General features: G+C 42.6%; 1 protein-coding gene and 1 pseudogene across 27 annotated transcripts; one reads left to right on the top strand and one right to left on the bottom strand.

The window, feature by feature from the left end:
• The first annotated feature begins 1642 nt into the window (after positions 1-1642).
• LOC125522483 (uncharacterized) lies at positions 1643-7002 on the top strand. Of its 27 annotated transcripts, none has more exons than XM_087526727.1 (11): positions 1644-2021; positions 2229-2276; positions 2599-2850; positions 2953-3053; positions 3244-3287; positions 3425-3487; positions 4938-5030; positions 5450-5565; positions 5709-5764; positions 6206-6427; positions 6579-7002. In XM_087526727.1, exons 7-10 carry the CDS (start codon positions 4976-4978, stop codon positions 6216-6218), a joined length of 240 nt encoding a protein of 79 aa, XP_087382853.1. In that variant the 5' UTR covers positions 1644-2021; positions 2229-2276; positions 2599-2850; positions 2953-3053; positions 3244-3287; positions 3425-3487; positions 4938-4975; the 3' UTR covers positions 6219-6427; positions 6579-7002. The 27 variants fall into 27 exon arrangements, 8 of the variants coding, with proteins under 8 accessions (XP_087382858.1, XP_087382849.1, XP_087382864.1 ...); XM_087526721.1 differs by having other exon boundaries at positions 4926-5030; XR_007289803.2 differs by having other exon boundaries at positions 1652-2021; positions 2953-3087; positions 5450-5604.
• Positions 7003-8220: 1218 nt separating this feature from the next.
• Positions 8221-15634, bottom strand: LOC125532979 (putative disease resistance protein RGA3; annotated as a pseudogene).
• Positions 15635-21577: the final 5943 nt, after the last annotated feature.

The raw sequence follows: 21577 nt of genomic DNA, 5'->3' as shown, positions 1-21577 counted from the left end.
ATGCTGAATTAATGAAATCACTTTTAAGGTAATCATCTGTCAAAGTGACATGATGTAGACCTTCCAGTAATAGTGGATAGTCTGCAAAATTTTGCAGTAGATGCCAGTATTACCTTATGATATCTTGAAGTAGTCACATCAAATATTAATATTTGGAAGAGCACTACGAAGGTAGTCATCTTGTTAAAAAGACAAGATGTAGACCTCACAGTAGTGGTGGCTAATCTGCAAATGGCATAGTAGATGCCACCAGTACCTTGTGATTCACAAATAAAATTTTGGGTAATCACATTAATAATTGGAAGAGCATGTTGAAGGTAGTCATCTTATCAAAATGATAAGATGTAGACCTCACAGTAATGATGGATAATCTGCAAATTATGCAGTAGATGCCATCAAATACCTTGTGATTCACAAATGCGATTTGAGGTAGTCATATTAAGTATGACACTTCAATTTAATGTCGAGATTTGCACGAAAATTATTTTCACATGCAAAGATATGGTTGTTGCACTAAATTAAACATGTTATATGGATTGCTTGAAAAGCAAACATATTGAACTCTATATTAATTAGATCTGAGGATCTAAACAAAAAGTGTGTGGACTATTTTGTAGTTGTTACAGCCTGAAAAACCATTTCAGAAATCCAGGTTATCAGATGTAAAGTACAGTTTGTGTTGAACATGTACTGTAGGTATTAATGTACAAATATCAGAAAGGAGGAGGGCTGAATAGAAAATCCGCCAAAGGGATAAGCTTGCGTCCATTCTTTTTCATGTGCGGTTCCATGATGGGGAATTTTCTAATCGCCGTCGTTATCCAGTTTGGCTCTGCCTTTACAAATCAATCGATTCTTTCTGCTTCCACCACCCAGCGCCCATCGTAGCCGCTGGGATATCGAGGACTTGCAACCCGTGAGCGATGACTTGCCTCGCGCTGGGGTTCGCCGCTGTGCGCTGGACGCCGCCTGAGGAACTGCGCCGCTGCGCCCTGCTGCCGGCCGGGAGGGCAAGGCCCCGCCGTCGTGCTCGATGGGTGCCATGCCTTGGATGCTGCGGGGTGGCCGTGGCTACCAGCATATATCGATGCCGCGAATCGCGACGCGGCGATCCGTGTCGGGTGGATCCGCCGATGCCTCTGAAGCGCCGGGAGGAGCACCATCAAGGCCGAGGGCCCTCGCGTCCTCGGCGCCGGATAGCGTCGCTGCCACGGCTGTGCGTCATGGTCTCGCCGTTGGGGCGAGCATGGCGTCGTCGGTCCTCTTCTCTTGTTCTTCTTTCATTCCTTTTCGCTTGTTGCGTGGCCTAATGCTCTCGGTAGAGGCGTGCGTGATAACGTGTAAAGAGGAAAAAGGAAGAGAGAGGGAACGAATGATCGGAATGAACAGTTATTTCTCATTGATTGAAGACAGGGTATTTATACCCACTTACAAGGCAGTTAGGATTACGATGTCGGTAACTACAACCGACTTAAGCATTGATTATTAGGATTAAATTAATCCTTAACAAATTAAACCCTTTACGAGTCGCGCAAAGGGCGCATCCTCGCGTTGTCCACATCAGCAGGACGTTTCTGTTCACGGTGGCCAACTGAATGTCTAGTTGCGTACATGTCACCAAAAAATCGCCCGGCGCTTCTCGTTCGCTTTGTCGAGAAGAAATAGAGAGACAGGACGTCGCGTCGATCCCTTTTCCTTTCCTCCCCAAAACACGCGCCCCTCTCCTCCTCTCCCACAGCTACGGTTGCCGCCGCCGCCGCCGCCGCCCTCCCCGCGCTCGCGGCCTCTCCACCTCGCAGCAGGAGCTCCCGCGCCGCCCCGTCCCCTCGCCCATGCAGGCCTCGCCGCAGGAGAGAGGTAGCGCGCCCGCGCCGCCGGGTAGCAGCCACACCCGGAGGAGGTCGTCCATGGAGCCCGCATCCCCGTCGTCGACCTTGCGCACACGGAAGGTCTCTGCTGCTGGCCAAGGTCGACCAGGTCGACAGCGCGCTCGCCGGCCTGCAGCTCATCCTGGAGCCTACGTATGGTCACTTGCTACCCCCCCCCCCCCCCCCCCCCCCCTCTATTGATCTCGAGATGCCCATGGAGAGCTATGTAGTTACCCCAAGGATAAAGTTTCTGGCTTGCTTCACGGGCCATGGCTCCTTCCCCAACCCCATTTTGTCTCCCCTCTGACTTGGCTGTTCCTGATCTCGGTGGCTGACATGTCTCAAATTTCCATTGTACAGGGCTACTAACATAAAAGAGCAAACTGGAAATTCATCTGCATATTTTAGGTAATTACAGGCATGAACTTGTCCCTGCAAGTCGTGATAAGAGTATGAACTTAAATTCGCCAGAATGAGTTCTTATTTTGATTATCTTTCACTTTACTCTTAAGTAAACAAATCTAGGAAGCTAAAGCTTAAGAAGTTGGAGTTTCGATCCTGAAAATGCTATTTGGAGTATAGATTGAAATGCTTTAGATTTTGTGCCTTATGAAAGAACACAATTATGATATGAAATCAAACTTTCCCATTTCTAAAAAGCTGAAGTGCCTGTTGGCTGCTAATAATTGTGTTTATAAATAAATTATATTGTTGTCTATTATATATGCAGGTCGATTTGAATGATGTAAAAGGTCACCGCTGCTGGCCGAGGTCATGTTGGATGCCCATTTGTGGTCCTTTTTCCCTTGTTCTTGTTGTACACACTATAGATCATTTTCATGGATTTCTGATATGATTGCTTCAGTGATGATTTTTGCATAACCACATGCTGATGGTGCACTTGCCTTTGGAATTAAAGATCAGCTTAGCACACTGACCAGAGATCATATAAAAATACTTGACTCTACAGCAGTAGGAAGGGGTGAGCTAATTCTGTTGTCACTATGCTTCACACTTTTCTGTCATAGTTTGCTTCTTAAAATTTCGCTACAGATTTCACAGCTAATAAGTATGTAAAAGACAGATACAGAGAAGGGGATCAGGGGAGTGGATTCCCATAATGATGCAAGAAAAAATGTCTTTGGGTCCAACATATAACGTTGAAGGAAAGGAAGAAGCTTCTTGGTAATGGAGATGGTTCTCTTATATTTGGTAGGAGGTAGAAAAAATCCAGCATGGAAAAACACCACATTCAACATGGTGTAATTATGATGATCTAAATGAGTACTTGTGGTCTGTTTATGGCCTTATTTTCTGGTCACATACCGACACGCGTTTTCAAATTTTCTCTAATATAGATCCTACTATGTTTCAGTACATCTAATTGTTTCTCGCTAGGATGGCCAATGCGGGATGATGGTGAGTTCTTCAAATATGTGCAAGCTATCTCCTCTTCAGCATCAGTAGATTTTTGAAAACATTAGGTCTGAATTTTAGAGTGCACTTCTGCAAAAAAGAGTTTGTCCTGATTACTATTTTTGATTTTATTTCTGCAGGCACTGAGGAATGATTGAATACAGCTAATCATTTTGGAGGTTTGTTGTAGGCCGCTCTACAAGGTATTTTGTTAAGATATGCTCTTTCTCTGTCTGCCATTTTAGCCATCAGTTGAGGATTTAACTTACCAGGTTTTATCATCATTAAACATACTTTCTTTTGGAGCCCTGTTTGTTCATGTTTTGTAGTATTTTTTCGAGTATTTGTAAATTCCTAGCTAATAGGGGAAACACACATTTAGGTGTGTGTTTGAGAAAAAAAATATTCATGAGCTTAAGTCCTCAGTGTTTGGTGAAACTTTAAACTATACACTTGCTATTTCTGTAGCGTCTTCAGGGGGCAGCTTATTCTATCAACATATGCCAACCTGCATATTTATTTTGTATGCAAATCTATTCGACCCAAATGCTTAATGGTATTGACTGTACTCTGAATATTGTGGGAGATGTCATTTTGAGATTTTGCTAGCCTACTTTCTATTGGATTTCACTATGAATATGTCCTTCCTCTAAATCTGTGGGAAAGGTTCACCAGAAGTGCCAGGTAGATGTAGCACTGACACTACATTCCTAAATATAAGTCTCAAAAAGAATATTAGTACACCGGTCTTTATGATGCAATGAACTTTGTTTCCCTAATTGAACTGATGCAGCGAATATTAGTACACCGGTCTTTTTCAACAATACTCCTGACATTAACGACCCAAATGCGTGTTCAATTTGACTGCCATCTGATATTTCTACAAGGTAATATCAAAACAGAAAGATATGGAAGGGCATGTTTTTTTTGTACAATGTGAAGTATATTCATGAATGGGTAACTGGTACCTTCATTTGAATCAACTTCGTCAAAGAATTTTGCTGCCATGCGATGCTCTTCAGTTATGCGAGTGATGATCTAACATTGTGCAACTACACAGTTTCTTATGTTAGCTTAGTTAATCCAAACACACCATGCCCATGATCATCTGAATAAACTGAAGGACATGCATGATATCACCGAGAGTGAATACAGTGATGTGCCTTGATATAATATGAATAATTTTTATGTGTAATTACATTGATTAGATGCTGCTGCTTTTGTAATAAGGTATTAGCTTGCATACGTGCAATTTTTAGCTAGCATTATTCTTAGGAGGATGGAGGCACTATTACCCCTCCCTCTTCGTCACACGCCTATCAGTCGTGGGCGTCGCCACCGACCGCCGAGACCTGGTCTGCTACGGAATGCGTCGCTAAAAAGATTGAGTAACATCTTTCCAACATACTTCTATTTGTGATGCTTTGTTCTGGAGTGCTATCATAATTTCATTGATGTGCTATTGTGCTTATAAGTACTGATGATGGATTCTATTTCTATGGCAAATATCCATTTCATATTTTTGTAGCATTGTTAAGTGTTTTGTTTGCCCTGATTTGCAGTGTGTGTTATGCTCGAAAGAGATCAACTTTCCCTATCTAGTGGCACTAACTTTGTTGCATATGGTGTTCTCATCTGTAGTATGCTTTGCAGCTACAAAGATTTTCAAGATACTTAATAGCTATACTGCCATGGGTCATTTGGCTAATGGAGGTGTGTGGTGCAATCTAAGCTGGACTACAACTTGTATGCTCATATATCCCTCCTGTTGCTAATCTGCAGGAAGACATTCTATCTTATATTTTGGTTGCCTAAAGCATGTTTTTTCTTGATAGTCTATTAGTCATGCCGTTGGCTATTGTTATTTGGAGTGAAGATTGAAATGCTTCAGATTTTGTGCCTCATGAAAGAACACAATTATGTTATGAAATCAAACTGTCCTATTTCTAATAAGATTAAGTCTATCTGTTGGCTGCTAATAATTGTGTTCATAAATAAATTATATTGTTGTTTATTAAGTGTTTGTGCCAGATGTGTTCTGCATGCTCATTTGTTTTGCTAATATGATGTTATGCTGGCGTTCATTTGTCCACTGTACCATTGGGCTGTGTCGCTGTATGATGTTATGGTGGCGTTCCATTGTCTGAATTTGGATCGTGGTGCAGGTCTCAGCAGCACCCAATGGCAGGCTGAATGGTGTGGTGGCATCTCCAAACCCTCATGTGCCGTCCGTAGGGCAGTGGGCAACAATAGGGCAGCAGGATTACAAGAATGCCAACATGTATGTTGGCGCTGACCCCTACGTAGTATTACTACGGAGGTGAAGCACTAAAGCACCATTTAGTCTGTTACTGTGTGTTTCTATTGAATTAGTTATCTCAGTTCGAATTAGTCTGATAACAATGCCTTTTGGGATTTTTGCAGGCTGGGCGGATTATTCAGTCTATGTGGGCGTTGACGGAGCAGAGTCATTTAACCCTGTGAGTGTTATATCCTGTACTTTACATGCTGAAAAATATCATACCTGGAAAAATTCTCATGGAGAATCTGTATGCGTCCATTCCCATATCCTTCATGAGGCGCTCATCTTCCCGCCGTTTTTGGCAACTAAGGATCAGTACTACTTAGTTTCCATTTGTTAGATTAGAACTTAAATTCAAGGATCTTCTCAGAGTGTGCTCTTAATCAACAACTTTAAGCATGTACTTTATGAAAAATTAAAGACCCAATTAAAAAGCAAGATTACTCCCTGTTAAATAAATAATCTAGGTAATTGTGATGTTCAATTCAAAAGCCATCAAACTGTGCTATTTTTAATCATATTATGTATATGCCAGTAGTTCTATAGGATAATTTGCTCAAATAGCACCAAGCTAAGCAATGCCATCGTTACGACTCTAATACACGATTCTTTCCACCAGGGAAATGTGCTAGCAAGGGTATGATTGAGCATGATGGACATGATGGATGGCAGGAAATAGAACTATAGAAAGGGAGATCTCGTAAAGTGTTTCGGCGAATGGCGATGCAATGCTTGTGCTCCAGGGAGCAGGCCAATGTGGTTGGATGAGCTGTATGCCAAAAATGATTGTCTTCAGGAAGCCAAGTTGTCTCTCGAGGAGGGTGGATCCCTTAACTATGAGGTTGGTGCTTTGATATTTCTACTGCCGGCCATGTGTTATAGAAGCAATCTCTGGAGTCCTGTATATTTATTATGTGGACTACCGTGTGATACTCGACATGTCAATCCATACTCAGATGCATTTTATCTAACCATAATGCCATTGGTTTTAGATTATTTCAAGTCGCAAGATATTAGCATAGACCTAAGCATGTTGTGCTTCAAGATGAGGAGCCAGGCCTGACGGCAAACACAGGAAGAGGTGGTGCGATGGAAGAATATGGCTTGGACAATTCCAGCGAGATGTGGCTCCAGTGGATGTCGGCGATGCAGCAATGAGAAGATCCTTTAATTTGGCTGCTCCCCTGTCCTCCCAATCGTTTGTTTTCTTAGAATTTATTTCTCTTTCTTTCATGAGTAGGGTTTAATCTTTTGAAGTTTGTACAAGGGGTTTGATGACCACCTGATTGCCATTCCTCTTCTCCTTGCCTTTCTTTTGGAGCATGTTAGGCTTTGATTTCAATTTAATGTTGTCCTCTACCATCCACCTTGTAAGACTCTCACCTACTATATGATAATATGGACCTATTACCTTGATATGCCTAATGATTGAACACTTATCTGCCAAGCTTGTGTTAACTCTATTTATATCTTAACAACTGAGCTACTCTGGCACGCATATGCACGTTCACAACTGCACAATCAAGGCAGGTGCGCAAAGGACCGCAGAGGAGGCGCGCCCCAACCACTAGTACAAAACAAATCACCCAGACGCAGCCTCCCCGTGACACTCCGTCCCTCGTCGGCGGCGCTGTGTGCGCCGTGACTCCCCTCTCGTTGCCGCCGTCGTATCGTCGCCGCCCCGCCCCGCCCCGTCTTGCGCCCCGGCCTGTTCGCATCGCCTCAAACCGATGGCGAGGGTGGAGTAGACGGGATAGGGCAGAGCGAACCTGCAATGCGCCCATCGATTTCGATCGCCTCAAACCGATGGCGAGGGTGGAGTAGACGGGATAGGGCAGAGCGAACCTGCAACGCGCCCATCGATTTCGATACTGTAAGCTCAACATTCTCACTAATTGTTTCAGGTTGATGCTTTTGATCTCCATAGGATTTGGAGTCTGCCCGGTGATATGTACTGGATGCATCTTATCTTGCCTTCGCACAATTGCAATCTGGAGTACTATCTTATTAGTGACTAATGACTTTGATTTGAAGGAGGCTGTTAGCTGTGAGTTGTCAGACTTTGATTTGAGACGATGAACTGCAGGAAGGAAGGTCAGGTTCCCAATGTTTAATACCCCATGCATTCCTACTCCCTCCGTTCCTAAATATAAGTCTTTCTAGAGATTACACTACGACTACATATGGATATATATAGACATATTTTGGAGTGTAGATTCATTCATTTTGCTCCGTATGTAGTCCGCATTGGAATCTCTAAAAAGACTTATATTTAGGAATGGGGGGAGTAGATGCGATTCTGGTTTTGCGAATTAAACAAGGCATGTGTACAACCATAGTATCTTGGTTTGTTGCGTCACTTATACTCTTGATGATATTCCATTCCTAAATACAGTAGATTGTCAAAATATTATTTGCAAAATCCAGACGATAATCTGAAAATAGTGGAAAGTTTCACGATTCAGTGTGTGAACCCTTCTTAGGGTTTTGCTTTTATTTTGTTTAAATAAACTGCATTCTGTGGGCACGCAATGCATGTGTACAAAGAACCACGTACACTAACTTCTAGTGGATGTTTTCATGGATATTTTTGTGAAATTTGTTGCCAGCAGTATATAATTATCAGTCTGGGGTTCACAATTCAGGGAGCTTTAGTATTTGCTGGTTAATTTTTGGTACATGAGGCAAATGATGTCGTCTTTGCTGTTTTTTTTTGTTACATTGTTATTAATCGAATTGGAAATCCAGCTTTTTTTCGTCATTCTTCTTTGAATGCAAGGCTTGAATATATGTTGTTGCTGCTGATGTTTGCTTTAGTTTCTTAATGTGTAATTTATTGCTTGTTACGTATTTGACACGGAAGGCATTCAAACCTTAGTATCTCTGTGTGCTAACATGCAAAATAGGTGAAATAATGAGTACGAAATCTCCTGTAGAGGATTGATTCGAGGTGCATAGTAAAAAAAAGTGTTTAGGCAATAGAAAAGCAGAAAAGTACATCTAGTTTATAAAAGGCAGGGCTGTAACATTTTCCCTAAAAAAAGTACATCCAGTTCGTCCCATTTGCACTGTACTGCTGTGAAGCAATCAGGATGTATGCTTTGGCTGTGTATGTTGGTATCACCATCGATCTCAATGATTGGTACATGAGCAATTTTACGCCAATCTCTTCCACTGTTTTCTTGGCAACTCTCTATTTGAAATGGGCATCCTTTGATGTACCGTTCTTTCAACGACTTCTAATTAAGCAAAGTTCAAAGAAGCACTAGACATTAATTTTGTGTTTGGCCACCTACTTGCGCTTTTCTAGCTTAGGCGTGATTAGGCACAATTAGGCATTAATACTGTAGCATGAAGAAATAAACCATATGCCCATCTTCCTATTTTTCCACTAAAGCTCTCATATGTGTAGAGTTGATACAGAACCTAGGTTTCCTCCTCATGTCGGGGTCCCACGTGGAATCGTCCGGAAACCCGGCGGTCCGAAGCTTGTCTCCTTCGTCGGACCGATGTAGCCACGTGGCGCTGCTTCGACGGGCCGTGTAGTGCCTAGCCCGGCTATTTAAGACGACCGCCGGCACCGATACCCTACCCCTCCGCATTTCCCTTCGCTCGTCCGCCGTCGCCGCCGCCACTTTCCACTCCCCGTCCGCTACCACTAGTAGCCATGCCCTCATGCCGCCGGATAAGGGGCTATTCATTTTTAACGCCGTAGCGTCGGCTGCAGCTCCTTGAGTAGATCCGGACAAGGCGCGAAGTTGGAGGAGGAGGATATGGGGACGCTGGGGATGTGGATCTGTAGACGGAGCAGCAGGCCATCCTCGATTCTCTCCACTTGGAGTCGGTTGTGGAGGCGAGACGCTGTCGCCGACAAAAGATGGAGGCGCAACACGCCATGAAGGAGGAGGAGATGTTCGCCTACATGGGTGAGGTCGGATAGGAGGAGGAGGAGCCGGAGCCCTCCTACGCACCCGTCCACCCGACACCGACGTCGTGGTCATCTCAGACGACGAAGCTTAGTTAGGGTAGTTCATAGGATTTCTTTTGCATACTTTGTATGAATCTAGGGGTTGAAATATCAGAGACTCGGATGCAAAGTGGCTAATTTGAAGCGTGGCCGGTCACTGTTCGTGGACGTGCTCGGTCGTGTTCGCGGGTGTTTGAGAGATGGGATTTGTCAAGTCCGTCTTTAAACACTCTTAATCAGCAAAGCTGGCCATTATTGGATGGAAAATTGAAAAAAAAATAGAAAGCTACCAAGGATGACCTCTTCAACATCCGGCCGTTATCAGATTCAGGCAGGTCCCAGTTCAGTTCCTTACAAGTGTAGTGTATCTGTGTATGTAATGGATGAAGGTACATGCATGATTGAGCTTTTTTTTAGGAGATTGTTAACTGATAGCTGCTCGGTTGACTGACGAGTAGGAGATTAATAGACTAATTGGCTATTTAATTAACTAATCAAATGATTTATCAATTTATCGGCTACTCAATGATCTTACGAGTATGGATTAACCGGCAAGTTAAATAATTAATCGGACAAATTCTTCAACAGGGCAAATACCTATGGTCGTTTGTATTGTCGAGGTGTTGGTTGTGCAGTCGTTTGTTTTTGTCTTCTGAAGAATTATATCGTTGTATGCTCCATTTGCATGTAAGTATGTAACGGTGGTGTACTTGGTGGCCAGATGTGGTAAGGTATAGTGGTAAAGCACATGAAGATGGAAAAAATATTTTTTTAATTTACATCTGTATTTTTACATACATACATTGTACAATGTACAACACAACAGTATGTACATCTATCTACAAGACTGTACAAAGGGCTGTATGTACATTTTCTGTAGGCCCGTACCCCCACCTACTGTGGGGCAATGGGACGAGGCGAAGGCCACCTTATAAACCGGCGCATCCTGCGGTAGGCTAGCGATGCGGTACAAACGCTAAAAAAAACAACGGAGTGCTTTTTTTTTAGAACATAGGAGTGCTACGGTGTGGAAAATAAAGGACGTGGGAAACTCTGGTTGCGCGGGCTCGGCCCACTCTATTGATATCAAATTGATCAACCAACACTTGGGCCTCATCTCCCATGAGCACTCCGTCGCTCGCGTGCGGCGATGCCTGCAACCGCGACTCCGCTCCCGTTGCCCAGCTCACACCCGCCGCCGCCGGCGGCCTCGCCTCGTCCGGCCTGTTCGCACCGCTACGAACCCATGGCGAGGAAGGAGGAGAAAAGATAGGGCAGAGCGGATCTGCAACGCGCCCACCATTTTGTTTGGACGCTGTAAGCTCACGGGTTCTCGCTAACTGTTTCAGATTGATTCTTTTGGTCTCCATGGAGAATCAGATTGACTTGTACTTGGTGCATGCCGCTGTTCTCGTAGCTCTAACTTGCCATCACATAATTGCAGTCTATCTTATCAATGACTAGTGACCTAACTCTTGACAGTTTCTGTTAAAAAAGAAAACCCTGCCAGTTAGGATTTCAGCAACTGAGTACCATTGGGCATTGGAAGATGGTGGAGGCTGTTAGCCGTGCCTGGAGGAGCTGCCAGACTTTTTGATATGAGACGATGAAGTGCATTGAAAGGTCAGGTTCCCAATGTTTAATACCGTCTCCGTTCCTAAATAGATGCCATTCTGGTTTTGCACAATAAACAAGGCATGTGTAAAACTATTAGTATCTTATTCTGCTAGCTCACTTATAGTACCCTTGATGGTACTACATAGTAGTGCATGATCTTGAAAATAGCCTATCTTAAAATTATGGAATGCCATATATTTGGGAAAGGAGATCTGGCAACTGGCAGTATATGTATTGTTCAATGTCGAGAAAATAATAATGTATTTTCACTTCCTCTGCTTAAACTATAGTTTGTTCAAAAAGTACTGGTTGTGTTTTCTGGTCCTTCGAGTTTTGCACATTCAAATTGGTCTTCTGATGGCAGGTGGGACGTAAACTGTTCTTGAGATATCACCACCGTCCAAACATTATTTGCAGAATCCAGACGATAATCTGGAAATAAAGAAAAGAACTGCACAAGTGAGTACTAGAACCTTTTTTAGGTTTTTTATTTTATAATTTGAATGAACTGCATCATGTGGGCAGTCGATGCATATGTACAAAGAGCCACCAATTTCTAATAGCCCAGCAGTATATAATCATCACTCTGGAATTCGCTACTCAGAATGTAATGCAACACTATTTTGTAACGTTGATTAGAAATACTTACTACTATGTATGCGGGGACAGTGCATGGGCAAACTAAATCTTAGGTTTTATTTTCTGAACAGATGTGGCCTCACCATGGTACATGACTGATCTGTAAAAAATTCTTGTGATCTGGGAACTTTAGTATTTGCTGGTTTATTCTTGGTACATGAGGCAAATGATGTAGTCTTTGCTGTTTTTCTTTTGTTATTACATTCTTATTACTCGAATTGGAGATCCAGTTATTTTTCTTCGTTCTTCTTTGAATATATGATGTTGCTGCAGATGTTTGCTATAGTTTCCTAATGTGTAATTTATTGCTTGCTATTTGACACACGAGAGATTTGAACCTTAGTATCTCTCTTTGCTAACGTGCGAAAATAAGTGAAATAATGAATACGGAATCTCCTGTAGAGGATTGGTTTGAGTACGCAGTTCACAGTTAGTACAAAAACATGTTTAGGCAATAAAAAGGAAGAAAAGTACATCTAGTTCATACCAATCTCTTCCACTGTTTTCTTGGCAGCTCTCTGTTAGATATGGGCATCCTTTGATATACAGTTCTTTCAACGATTTTGTAAGGCGCCTTGGTAAGCATGGTATGAGAGGACATTTCAAGATGGTTATAGCTGATAGACACGGTGCATCTTCGAGACCACCAGGCAAGTAGATCAGATTACTGCAATTGAGGATCTCCAGTTTTTGCAGAGTGACAGGGAGCTTTACTGGAAAAGAATGAAGGCTAGCACAATTGGTGATCGCGAGATGTGTCAGCGAAGAGAGCTCATTAAGCTCCCGAAGAAGAGGGTTAATAAGATCGGAACAAGAGCTGATGCGCAAGTCTTCAAGATTGGAGGGCAGCAAGCTATGATGTCCTGATGGTGCCAGCCTTGGACAATCATAAATGTGAAGACTCCTAAGAGCAATTAGGGATCTGAATCCTTCAACTGGCATTTCCTTTAGGTCTAAACAGTGAGTGATAGTTAACTGCTGGAGAGCCAATAATTGCTGGTTAAGCAGTCCTTCCTTTAAGGATTTGAGATTTGGACACTGATGAATCTCTAAGCATTCTAACGACGATGGAAACCAAGAATTTGGAATATGGACTTCTGGAAGAATAGCGAACCCTGTTTCAGAAATTTTGAACTTCACTAATGTTGATGGGAGGAGTGGGAATTCTGTTACTTGGGGGCAGTCCATAACTGCAAGTTCTGTGAGGGACGGAAGAAATTCACCATCAGTTACAGAGGCCCACTTTTCAAGACTAGTCATGTCTTCAAATAAGAGCTCTTTCAGTGCTGGAAACCCCTTAATTTCATTGGTACCTGAAAATTCATGGTTGATTTGAATAATGGCCGGAAACCCACCAATATCTAAATACTTGAGTTGAGGCAGCTCTCCCAGCGCTGGTAGAATCGAGCATTTCGTGCAATCAGACAAGTGGATGGTTTGCAAGTGGGAAAGACTACTTAACCAATTTGGAAAGGAGGAGCCTGCGAATGCCTTGATAGTTAGCTCCTTCAGTTCATGATTTGGCTGAAGGACTTCAAGTATCTTTTTGTCTGAATTTACTTCTTCTGATGGTAAGTTCCTGTTATCGGACCATACAAGGTCTAGGATGTTGATGAATGTCTTCTCGCTGAGAAAAGCTTGACTTGCCTCCTCTGCACTAGCCACACTCTCGATATTCTTAATACAAATATGACCTCGGATCCCCTTCATTGTCTTCAATCCACTGATCTTGTATCCCTTGTCCGTACGGACCACAAATTCATCCAACTGTTGAAGGCAAGTTAAGTTGCCTATTCCGGATATCTCTGTGACCAACTCTGTTCTTGCTTCTAGCCATCGAAGATTTACAAGATTGGTTATGCTTTGTGGGAGGCAACCTAATTCATGGCAGTTTTTCAACTTAAGTATTTGCAAGCTGAAGAGCCTACCAATTGATGAAGGCAACATTGCAATACCAGTGCCCGAGAGATTCAAATACCGTAGCATTTTTAAGCTTCCAATAGAATCTGGCAACTTGGTAATGTCCCGTCGGTTCAAATCAAGCACATGGAGGTACCTTAACTTGAGGATCAAATCACCGGGGATAAACCTCGTCGTTGATTTATATCCACTTAGCAGTAGAAGTGTCCGTGCTCTCTTAAATCCAAGAAAGGCTTCAAATGAAGTCTCACTTCTATTTTCACAAGAGAATGATAGGTGTCTGGCACTTCTTGCAGGGTTGCTGCTGTTTGGAAGGTCATCCAGTCTGAGGCATTCATCAATTGAGACCGACTGTGCTAGATCATGCATAGCATCATGCATCACATATCCACCTTTGTGATATCGGAAGAAGGACCTTCTTAGTAATTCATCAAAATAGCTACTTCCAGTCTTTCAATTCTTCTCCTCTGCTGTGGCTGAATAAACCCAAGGGCCATCCATATCTGGACCAACCTGTCTTTCTCAAACACATAATCTTTGTGAAAGACCGAGCAAAATGCAAAACATCTCTTCAGTACGGGCGGGAAATGATTGTAACTCAATCTCAGAGCTGGTAGTATATTGTTCTGATCTGATGGCAATTCCCATATTTCACTCCTCAATACATTTTCCCCGATCATCCTCGGTATCCTTGGAATATAGTAAGCTGCCTATTGCTTTTGCAGCCAGTGGCAGGCCTTTCAACTTCTTTACAATTTCCATGCCTATTCGTACCAAATTTTGGTGTTCAATGGAGTTACCATCTACAAAAGCATAGCTCCTGAACAAATACCAGCAATCATTGTCAGATAACTGATCGAGATAGTATGGAGCCATCCCGCCCATTACTATCCCCACATTTTTGTTCCTTGTGGTTATTACGAATCTGCTTCCCTTTCCCCTAGTAAGTGGAGCACGGCGATATGTATACCACTTTTCAGGATCCTCATTCCATACGTCATCAAGTACTAGAAGAAACCTTTTATCTTTTAGCTTTGTTGAGAGGTCTTTTTGAAGCAAGTTCATGTTGGTTGTTACCGATGAGACCCCACTGTTGACTGATTCAATGGTTTTCCTGGTAAGCTTCATGTGATCAAAATTTTCTGAAACACACAGACAAACCCTTAAGTGAATATGCTCCTTTATTGTAGACCAGCTGTGTTAAGAGTCATCTTCCCTAGTCCGCTCACCAGCTGTGTTAAGAGTCATCTTCCCTAGTCCGCCCATACCCATTATGTGAAGAATAGAAAGGATGGCATGGTTGGAGTTTTTCTGATCGAGCAACATCTTCACAATGATCTCTTTATCTTCTTCTCTTCCATACACACTTTGAGTCATCGATGATTGAACTGCTCTGAGGTCTCTCTTTTATCTCTTTCCTGTCCATAATACAGATCATGCTTGGGCCAATATTCTTTGTTTGACAAGCCTGTCGAGCTTCTCCTCTACCTTCCTTATGTCTTGTAATATCTTTTGGTTGAATAAATAAGTGTTGAACCAAAAGCAGCAGAAACAGCTCCTAACCTTGTTCAAATGGTTGTAGTTGGACGGTCCTTCTAGTTTGGATTGAATGGCCTCAGCTGCATAATCATCGAGCAAGTCATCCATCTCATATGCGACATCCTTGAGCTTGGCAAGCCAGTCTCGTGCCGTCTCATCCTTCAGCTGCCGCTCCTCAGCATCTTCAACGTGAGCTTGAATGGCTGAGAGACTGCTGGATAGTTTCTCCAGCTCCTCGGCTACATCTTGCGGTAATTTCAGCTCACCAAAAGCGACAACAATTACTTTCTTGAAGAGTGCTTGCATGAAGACAGACAGAACAGCTTCTCCAATCGGCATGATTTTGGGTTGTTTACAGTCTCCTAGAGATGCAAACTAGAAGTAGTTGAAGCTGAAGATATTTTTTAAGAAAAACATGTCTTCCCAAACAATTATCATTTAAATGGTGTCATCTGCGAATGTGACACCCATTTGATCATAGCGCTAGGCACGACTAATTTCACGTTAGAAATTATATCTACTTGATGTGTAACTGTCTGTAACATTGGTTGTTTGATTCTTCGCTTTGATTTTGTTGATTATTTCATGTCTTGTGCAGCCAAAGCTAACCGAGGGAACAAGTTGACTATTTCTCGCCTTCACATATAGTTTATGTTTTCTTCACAGACCGAAGGATCCGAGCTTGGCAATATCCTGGGAAGACTGATGAAGACTTCATCAGAGAAGGAAAAAAAAGAACTCAGTTTGTCGTTGTGTGTGACATCGTGTACCACTGATTTACTTTTCTTTACACCTCTTGTGTGTCAACAATGTCTGGAAGATTCGTTGGAAATTTGGAGGAAAGCCACCAAGGATGACCTCCTCAAGTTAGTATGATTCATTTTAGCGGAAGCTGAGACTGAGTTATCATCAGGTGCGCGTTCAGTTTTTTGTATGTTGAGGTTGATTCTGTGATAGTTTGTTCTTGTCTTCTGAAGGATCGTAGTATCGGTGTATTTGCATGCAGGCGTGTAACGGTGGTGTATAGAGGTGAAAACAAAGAAGATGAAAAAAATATTTTTTTTATAATTTATATTTACATCTCTATCTGTATTGTACAAGTACAACAATACTGTACAGTGTAGTATACATACATACATTTGTACAGTCTAACGGGCCCGTACCCCCACCTAATGTGGGGGCAAGGGGAAGGACCAAAGGCCGCCTAATAAACTGGCATTTCCTGTGCTAGCTCAGCGATGCGGTACAAACTGTTTAGGATGCGCAAAGAGAATTTTGTTTTTTGAGACAATGAGAGAGAGATGGCCCGCCCTACGGCCCACATTTACATAATCAAATGCTCGATCCAACCGTTCCTGTCTGCTGTCCCTGTTGCAAGACATAGCGTACGCTCGCCTCAGCGCAGCCTCTAGTAGCCCGGCCCAGTATGACCTATCTCTTCGTTCGTTCATTTTTTATACATATGTTTTAGAAATTAATTTATTTCAAAAACTAAAAGCATTTAATGCACATATAAAAATGTTCAAGCAGTGTGAAAAAAATATACGTGCAACTTTAAAAAAAGTAAAAAAATGTTCTCTACACTTAAAACAGTTCACCTGTTTCAAAAATATACGCATGGTATTTAAACAATATTATTAAATGTTTTGAGAAAAAAAATTCCTAACTCACTCCATCTCATATTAATTGACGCTCAAATGGATGTATCCAGCACTGAAATACGTCTAGATACATCCATTTGATGCCAACTAATATGGGACAGAGGGAGTACCGTTTATTATTTTTAAAATTTTAAAACAATGTTCAAGTGTTTCGAACAAGTGTTTGTGACATTTTTAAAAAATTATACAAGGTAACTAAAATGTTTATTTATGTTCAAATAATGGTTAGCATTCAAAAACAATTACGTTACATTTGAAAACAAATGTTCACACATTTCAAAATAATGTTGTGACATTTTTATAAAATATTCATATAATGTACAAAAAATGTTCTTGTAATATAAAAATGTTTCATACTTTTCAAAAAAATGTTTAATGTTTCTTTGAAAATGTTCAACATTTATTTGAAAAAAAATGTTTGGACATGTTTAAAAAAAATGTTCATCGTGTATTTGAAAAATGTTCAATATGTATCAAAAAAGGTTATGCATGTATGTGAAAAATGAACAACATGAATTGAAAAAAATAGACATGTTTCAGAAAAAGAAGGAAAATAGAGAAATGAAATGACGAGAACATGAGGCAATTGAAAGGTTCTAGAACAAGTCCATAGAAACTTGCTAAAATGCTTCGAGTAGTCGGCCGGCTAAGGTGTGAGTGCAGTAATCACAAAGGAGAGATGAATGCTCCTCTCGTTGCTGGCGAGGTATAGCCCTGGCGCATAAATAGAGCACGCTCACGAAGGAGGGTTGATGGGGGGGGGGGGGGGGGGGGGGGGGGGGGCTTCGTCTCGCCTGCAGCGAGACAAAGAAAGGGCACGGCTCTGGCGCTTCATAAATGGGACCCAGCGCAGGATGAGCGCTAGCACATATTTTTATTTATTTTTGTTATGGTTTTTATTCCTTTCTACTATATTTATGAAATGGAATAATATTTTACTTCAATTCTAAGGAATCGCGTTTAAGAAGTGTACATGTAGTATAAAAAGTATTCGCGAAACTTTAAGAAAAATGTAGATAGCCTTCATATAAAAACTTCACGACATTTTTAAAAATGGTCATGCATTTAAAAAATATATTTTTAACATTCGTAATAAAAGTTAATACAATGGTAGAAAATGTTAGCATAATTTTAGGAAAAAATGTGTTACATAACATTAAAAAAAAGTGACCATGACTATTAAAAAATGTTGGTTTCAAAAACCTATTTGCGGCATTTAAAAAAATTTGAATGAAAATATAAAAACACAAATTTTTATTCTAAAAACAGAAGTTAAAGTTTATCAAAAATATGTTCATCAATTTTTTTAAAGTTAATAAAATGTAAACAAATGTTCCTGTTATTTAAAATACGTTTTGTACCAATCAAAAAATGTTCAACGTGAGTTTGGAAAAAAAATAAAAAAAGATATATTCCCTCTATAAAGTAGTGATCTAAATGCTCTTAGGAGTACTATAAAAGTACATTGGAAAATACAAAGCATCTCGACAAGGCTACCGCCATCATGAAGCTAGTGGCCGACCTTGCCATAACGCCTCTAGCCCAGGCGTTGTGCTGCCTGCCGCCCTCACCAGTCTCCATCGTGATGACCTCTTCCATGCACCGATAGCCCTACATAGCGCGTGTTAGATCACACCAGCATTGGATCACATCATCGACTGATTAAAACCAAAAGGAGGCAAGTATGCTTAGTTTTTATATGCCCCGTCACAAAAGAATATCAGTCCGGTAGTCCATGCAAAAAATGGATTTTCTGTCCTGCCGGATTGGCAATTCGAGCCTCCATGCTCAATCTATCGTCACTGCTATCTCGGCTGCCTCCGCCCCCTTCTCCTCCTTCTCCGCCCTCTCCAGCTCATCCTTCTGCCACTGCAACTTCTTGAAATAGACGGCTTACACAACCATTCTTGCGTCATCATCTAAATCCTCCATCTTCAAGGTCAACATCTTCGCGTCCTCCGCAGTGGCTGTGATCTTCACCTTCTTCTCTTTGAGCATGGCCTTTTTTCTCTTCGAGCTTGAGCTTCTTCTTGGTCGCCTCCATCAACAAGTTAAACCTCCTTGCCTTTTTTTCCAACTTGACGTCAGAGTGATTGACATATGCCTCCTCCTTCTTCGTCAAGATGTCTTGGAACCTCTCTATTATCATGGCCGCCACATCTTCTCGCTTCGGCTTATCCTCCTCCCACTTCTTTCCCCAAAACCCTCTTCTAACCTTCTTGGGTGGTTCTTTCGATGGGTCAGTTGGATCACCGGTTTCTTCCTCGATGGCATGGGTGGCGCTCTTAGCAATGTGGGGATTCCACTTGGGTTGTCCATTCAACTTCAACCAACAATGCATGACGGTGAAGTTCTTCTTCTCCAACTTCAAGAACACACTACACACTGTTGGAGAACGTAGCAGAAATTCAAAATTTTCCTACGTGTCACCAAGATCTATCTATGGAGTCATCTAGCAACGAGGGAGGAGTGGATCTACATACCCTTGTAGATCGCGCGCGGAAGAGTTCAAGAGAACGGGGTTGATGGAGTCGTACTCGTCGTGATCCAAATCACCGATGATCCTAGCGCCGAACGGACGGCACCTCCGCGTTCAACACACGTACGGAGCAGCGACGTCTCCTCCTTCTTGATCCAGCAAGGGGGGAGGAGAGGTTGATGGAGATCCAACAACACGACGGCGTGGTGGTGGAAGTAGCGGGATTCCAACAGGGCTTCGCTAAGCGCTGCGGGAGGAGGGAGATGTGTCACGGGAGGGAGAGGGAGGCGCCAGGCCTTAGATTGAGTTGCCATCTCTTCCCCCCACTATAGATAGGGCCAAGGGAGAGGGGGAGGGCGCAGCCTTGCCCCTTCCTCCAAGGAAGGGTGCGGCCAAGGGGGGGAGGAGTCCATCCTCCCCAAGGCACCTCGGAGGTGCCTTCCCCCTTTAGGACTCTCCCCTTTTCTCTTCTCTTGGCGCATGGGCCTCTTGGGGCTGGTGCCCTTGGCCCATATAGGCCAAGGCACACCCCCTACAGCCCATGTGCCCCCCCGGGGCAGGTGGCCCCACCCGGTGGACCCCCGGGACCCTTCCGGTGGTCCCGGTACAATACCGGTGACCCCGAAACTTGTCCCGATGGCCGAAATAGCACTTTTTATATATAATTCTTTACCTCCGGACCATTCCGGAACTCCTCATGACGTCCGAGATCTCATCCGGGACTCCGAACAACTTTTGGGTTACCGCATACTAATATCTCTATAACCCTAGCGTCACCGAACCTTAAGTGTGTAGACCCTACGGGTTCGGGGGACATGCAGACATGACCGAGATGACTCTCCAGTCAATAACCAACAGCGGGATCTGGATACCCATGTTGGCTCCCACATGTTCCACGATGATCTCATCGGATGAACCACGATGTCAAGGACTTAATCAATCCCGTATACAATTCCCTTTGTCTAGCGGTACGATACTTGCCCGAGATTCGATCGTCGGTATCCCGATACCTTGTTCAATCTCGTTACCGGCAAGTCTCTTTACTCGTTCCGTAACACATCACCCCGTGATCAACTCCTTGATCACATTGTGCACATTATGATGATGTCCTACCGAGTGGGCCCAGAGATACCTCTCCGTCACACGGAGTGACAAATCCCAGTCTCGATTCGTGCCAACCCAACAGACACTTTCGGAGATACCTGTAGTGTACCTTTATAGCCACCCAGTTACGTTGTGACGTTTGGCACACCCAAAGCACTCCTACGGTATCCGGGAGTTGCACAATCTCATGGTCTAAGGAAATGACACTTGACGTTAGAAAAGCTTTAGCATACGAACTACACGATCTTTGAGCTAAGCTTAGGATTGGGTCTTGTCCATCACATCATTCTCCTAATGATGTGATCCCGTTATCAACGACATCCAATGTCCATGGTCAGGAAACCGTAACCATCTATTGATCAACGAGCTAGTCAACTAGAGGCTTACTAGGGACATGGTGTTGTCTATGTATCCACACATGTATCTAAGTTTCCTATCAATACAATTATAGCATGGATAATAAACGATTATCATGAACAAGGAAATATAATAATAACTATTTATTATTGCCTCTAGGGCATATTTCCAACAGTCTCCCACTTGCACTAGAGTCAATAATCTAGTTCACATCGCCATGTGATTAACACTCACAGGTCACATCGCCATGTGACTAACACCCAAGAGTTTACTAGAGTCAGTAGTCTAGTTCACATCACTATGTGATTAACACTCAATGAGTTCTAGGTTTGATCATGTTGCTTGTGAGAGAGGTTTTAGTCAACGGGTCTGAACCTTTCAGATCTGTGTGTGCTTTACGAATCTCTATGTCATCTCCTAGATGTAGCTACCACGTTCTATTTGGAGCTATTCCAAATAACTGTTCTACTTGGAGCTATTCTAAATTGTTGCTCCATTATACATATCCGATATCTCTACTCAGAGCTATCCGGATAGGTGTTAAGCTTGCATCGACGTAACCCTTTACGACGAACTCTTTTACCACCTCCATAATCGAGAAAAATTCCTTAGTCCACTAGTTACTAAGGATAACTTTGACCGCTGTCCTGTGATCCATTCTTGGATCACTCTTGTACCCCTTGACTGACTCATGGCAAGGCACACTTC

The sequence above is a fragment of the Triticum urartu genome, chromosome 1A, assembly GCF_056163025.1.
Source record: "Triticum urartu cultivar PI428250 chromosome 1A, HENAU_Tu73, whole genome shotgun sequence".
NCBI classification, from domain to species: Eukaryota; Viridiplantae; Streptophyta; class Magnoliopsida; order Poales; family Poaceae; genus Triticum; species Triticum urartu.
This window is presented reverse-complemented; position numbering and strand designations above follow the sequence as displayed.

Coding starts and splice junctions, on each gene's coding strand:
- LOC125522483 (XM_087526716.1), top strand. CDS start 4,907: ATGGTGTTCTCATCTGTAGTATGCTTTGCAGCTACAAAGATTTTCAAG. Junction 5,031..5,449: donor TCTAAGCTGGACTACAACTT/GTATGCTCATAT, acceptor ATCGTGGTGCAG/GTCTCAGCAGCACCCAATGG. Junction 5,566..5,708: donor GATTACAAGAATGCCAACAT/GTATGTTGGCGC, acceptor GGATTTTTGCAG/GCTGGGCGGATTATTCAGTC.